Source organism: Colossoma macropomum, unplaced genomic scaffold (assembly GCF_904425465.1).
Source record: "Colossoma macropomum unplaced genomic scaffold, Colossoma_macropomum, whole genome shotgun sequence".
Classification (NCBI taxonomy): Eukaryota; Metazoa; Chordata; class Actinopteri; order Characiformes; family Serrasalmidae; genus Colossoma; species Colossoma macropomum.
Window position 1 is genome coordinate 28,356,450 of NW_023494787.1, and position 4,737 is coordinate 28,361,186.

Genomic DNA, 4,737 nt, shown 5'->3' on the forward strand with positions numbered 1-4,737 from the left:
ACCTCTGAGGGTACATTTACATTATTTGTACCTTGATGAATGAAAAAAGTACCTGCACAGTACCTTTATTTCGAACAGTGTAGGCACTGGTAAAGAAATTCACTTACTTGTTATTTTGTAATGACTGAATGGTATGATTCATTGTGTAATTTGATTCTATTCATTTTTCTAAGCAAATGCAATGAGATACTGCGGTTTCACTTCCCCTGAAAAGAACCTTAAGATTTGCAAACTGCTACGATTTTGCTCATAGAGGCATAAATAAACTTGTATGATTAGCCGTTCACATATAACAACTAAACTGCATAAATGGCATAAATAACAATCAATGTGTACAAATCACAGAATGGATGCAGGCATAACTAATGCACACTAAAGCATTTCTACTGACCAACAGACTGATGATGTAATCCTCTTCATGGAATGCAAAAATTAAGCCTGCCTCCAACACCACATATCATTATACCATACAAATGAATGTACTGACATACTATTTTTGTATGGTAGTATGCAGTACTGGATGTAGCCTAAGGTCTCCACACTTATCTCACTTTGATCCATACCTCCAGTGAATAACAGTGTTGACAGACGTTCAGCGGATTTTAGCTAATACTCTTACTTGACCCAACTCACAAATCAAATAAAAATCCTGGACATAAAATTGCCTACTCTTCATTCTCACCCCTACACCGTTTCCCCAAGTGTCACTCAAGACGTAATGAGGTGTTGATTAAAGTAATTAATATTAATTAATTACAGGTCCTTCATAGTGATTGAAATAGTTACATTATTAAATCTTTGATAAAAAAAGTTTTTTTTTAAATAAACTTCATTCGTGCAATAATAGGCAGCGCGCATGCGCGACATGTTTCCTGTGCTGGAGGTACGCAGAGTGGCACAGATTGCAGATCTACAAAACATTTCTCCTACGAAGTGTTGCACAGGCACGCGATGTAGATCCGACGTGCTGCTCTACGAGAACGGATGAAAGTTTCTGTTTTGAACGCATGCTGAGTGTTTATGAGAACATAAACCGGTAGGTGAAGCGGTGGTAAGAACATTCACACGATTTATTCAGCGTATTCTTTTTTGTATATATTCGGTTTAAATGATAAATTCGTCTTAAAGCGATCTCTCATTTTAATGCTACTCAGAGGAAGCCTCGGTATTTCCTGTGCTCCGAGCCGGGCTTCAGCTGCTCCTCTCCGCTGAGGAGGTGGGGCCTACTCTGGCTAGTAGTGCTATGTCATTAGCAAATGTTGCACGGGACAAATGAATGAAAAACATATATTACCCTTATTTTTTCTGTTTCTGGCAGATACTGAATGCTCATATTTACCACTTCAGTTGAAGTACGTGCGAATGCCGTGGTAGGAAAAAGCACAAAGCTAAGAAACTAATACGACAAAACTTTATAATTTTTTTATGTAGTCACCATTAACGTGGAAACGTTGCTGGCTGTATTCAAGTTGTTTCCCGTGTTAAAAAAGGTGAAACTTCACCTAAAGGTATACCTTAACAAAGTTAACAAAGCATTTTACTTTGTCCTTTAGACTGCTTTTCGAGTAGGATGAACAGGGAGAAGTCAAGATTTCGAGATACTTTGTAATTACAGGCAAATCTCATTAAGGTTCATACTGAGACAGCTTCTAACTAGTACCACATACATTTTTTGCTTAAATGTTACCTGCTCATTCTGTTAGTGAGTATACTGTGCTTGCTTCTCTGCTCTGCATTATCATTTTCAAATGTGCAGAAGTGTCTAAGTTAAAGGGACATTCTGGCCAAAAAAATAATGTTATTTCCTATGCTATTGTAGTATTTTGTCGTACAGCACTGCATCTCTCGGCCCCAATGATTTGCCAATTCACAATTTTGTTTTTTTTTCCCCCCATCACTGTTCCCTCACTACAATACCTGGTAATATGCACAATATATCACAGAATCACTGAGAACTCTATTGGCTCAACAAATCCAGACAGGGGCTCATAAATCTGTAATGCCAGCTAGTGCACTAACCTAAAAAAAATAAAAAAATCAAACCACTACCATATATCCTTCCCATAGGACTTGTAGTCCTTTCAAATTTTCTTCCACCTTCAGGATACGTCATCAGAAGAAGGTTTTTCTGGTCATTAAAGCGGCATTATGCAGTGTCTCCTTCATTCTTTTGGCAGCCTCTGCTATGATGTCCATGCTGGGAATACAAAGCTACTTATAGCTAGCTGAAGCTGTTGTTGTTGATGTGTGACGTGAGGCCGTAAAGTGTTAAGCAGTCCTTGCGAGAGGTTTCGCGCCTGCTCCTCCAAAGTTACATAGCGCTATGCAGGTGTTCCAGGCCCAGAGACGCCATGCTCCCTAATATAAGTCAGTGTACCATCAAAATGATTATGAAGCTGTTATTTTAAGGTGAAATTGTTACATAACATTGTTTTGAACCAGGAAATCCCACTTTGGAAATTACTGCAGCTCCGCTGTAAGAGGCTAGTGAGCATGTTTACAATGGATGTAGCGATGGTTAATTTTTTCATTTCAGTTGTTTTGTCCATTTAACCACTACAGATGAGTAAAACATACAGCTTTGTTGACATTTATTTCTGTATGGCTGTGCTTTCAGGTGACAGGATTTGCCATGGCACATCAACCACTCATCAAAACAAGGCAGGCAGAGAAAATAATCAATGGAATATCAACTCAAGTTGTTTGCACAGAATTCAGCAACTACATCTTCATTGTCCTTACACAGTATGGGAAGATCGGGACCCTTGTATCTATAACACCTGATGCAAGATGCGGTGACATCAGCACCCCTATGTTTACTACGAAGGTGCTCCTAGGAAAAGATGAGGTACAACAACTGTCGAATGACAGAACATAAAGTGCAGTGGCAGAATATAATTTGTTTCATATTTGTTTTTTTTCCCTTTCACAGGCTCTGACGCATGTTTATGCAAAAAATATTGCAACATTTGTGTCGCAGGAAGCAGGAAATCGACCTGTTCTTTTGGGACTTGCGCTCAAAGACTGCAGTGCTGAAAACATGAAAACTCTGAAAGATATGATCAAAAGCTGCCAAGTGTGGTGACCAGAAGGACTTATGGAAAACATTCATGAAACACTTTGTGGCACAAAATAATCATTCTTGTGAATGTTTTTTTTAACTGATTAACTGTCATCTTTTTATGTGTTTGTTATGACATTGTGTTAAGTTTGGATATTTTCCTTCAGTGTCACTGCTGAAAAGTACAATGATATTGAATGTATTAGGTTTGGAAGAGGACCATCACTTACATAATGTTGAATTTCTTCACTATGGAGAGGAATTCATGCCAAATTGAAAAGCAGTCTCTATAGTGGAAAAATGTGAAATGCAGTGCACATGTGACATGCGAAATAAGTGTTGAAATGAAGAAGTAAAACCTATATTACATTATCACATCGCTTGACCTCTTCACTGAAAAACAACAAACTACCTTGAAATGTAATGAAGGCACAGCTATACTGCTTTCCACCTTGCAGGACTTTACACTGATATGCCTCATTGAAATGCAGTCATAACAGTGAAAACAGTGAAATGCAATGCACACATGACTTTACTTTTTCATAGGGGCCATGCAGAATGAGAGCCAAAATGAAAAGCAGACCTACAGTCGACTACATTGCTTCCACATCGCTTTTTTTGTACTTCAAACATGTTGAAATTCAATCAAAACAGCGGAACACACAGCACACGAGATCGTGTTTAAACAGTAACATGTGGAAAATGTGCCAACGTTAAAAGTAAAACAGTGTTCCTCATTCACAAACTGTTTTTAAGAAGAAATTTCTTTTTAAAACCCTTTTATACGGAGCCCTGCTGGTGACATCCCATATAAATAAAAATAATGCATGCCACGCTGTTTTAACGCATGGGAACGAGATCCTAATGCATGGCCATGACTTAGTAAGGTGTGCAAATGAGATCATTAAGTCGTGGCCACGACTTAGTAAGGTGTGGGAACAAGATTATGCCTTACTAAGTTGTGGCCACACATTATTTTTATAAACACCATGCAACCAGCGGGGCTCTGTTCTTTTACGCAGTTTTCACGAAGATTCTGACAATCGCCAATGTTTTCTTATTTGGGATTTGTTCTTAGGTAAGAACAGAATCTACAGCCACTCAAGAGCACAAAGGTGCAGTCCTGTGCTTAAAGAACACATTATGAATCTGACAGACATTTTCTTAGGCCCTTTCTCAAGAACACATTTAAGAACAAACTTAGGACGATATTGGTGAAAGAGACCCACTGCATGGTGCAAATTGCTGTGTCTTTGTTATATTCAAGGTAGATTGTATTCAATTCTGACATGAATCCAGCATTTAATTTTTAAAATGCAAATATTCATGTGCTGTTTTTCAGTCAAGAGGTCAAGCCATGTAAAAACAGTGTAACAGAGGTTTTGTTCTTCATTTTGACACATATATTCATGCCACTACGTAAAAGTAATGCCATGCATTGCATTCCACATATTTTTCATTGTAGTGATTTCTTTTGAATTTGGCACAAATTCCTCTCCATACCTCACAACTGTCAGCTTCCTTATTGTTTTATTAAAGTGTTGCATTTGTTTACATGTGTCTTGAGTGGATATCTTAAATAACAGGCAGGTTTCTGCGGAAACCTTTGTGGTTGGGAGCAGGACCAACAGGTGCACTTACCTTACGAGTTGGGACTGAGGCCACGTGATTAAAGG

At 38.3% G+C, this 4,737-nt stretch overlaps 1 protein-coding gene across 2 annotated transcripts; it reads left to right on the top strand.

The window, feature by feature from the left end:
* Nucleotides 1-926: 926 nt before the first annotated feature.
* On the top strand, nt 927-4,615 carry psmg3 (proteasome (prosome, macropain) assembly chaperone 3). Of its 2 annotated transcripts, none has more exons than XM_036566761.1 (3): nt 927-1,051; nt 2,618-2,848; nt 2,933-4,615. In XM_036566761.1, exons 2-3 carry the CDS (start codon nt 2,633-2,635, stop codon nt 3,083-3,085), a joined length of 369 nt encoding a protein of 122 aa, XP_036422654.1. In that variant the 5' UTR covers nt 927-1,051; nt 2,618-2,632; the 3' UTR covers nt 3,086-4,615. The 2 variants fall into 2 exon arrangements, with proteins under 2 accessions (XP_036422654.1, XP_036422653.1); XM_036566760.1 differs by having other exon boundaries at nt 927-1,036.
* The last annotated feature ends 122 nt before the right edge of the window (nt 4,616-4,737 follow it).

Coding starts and splice junctions, on each gene's coding strand:
- psmg3 (XM_036566761.1), top strand. CDS start 2,633: ATGGCACATCAACCACTCATCAAAACAAGGCAGGCAGAGAAAATAATC. Junction 2,849..2,932: donor TGCTCCTAGGAAAAGATGAG/GTACAACAACTG, acceptor TCCCTTTCACAG/GCTCTGACGCATGTTTATGC.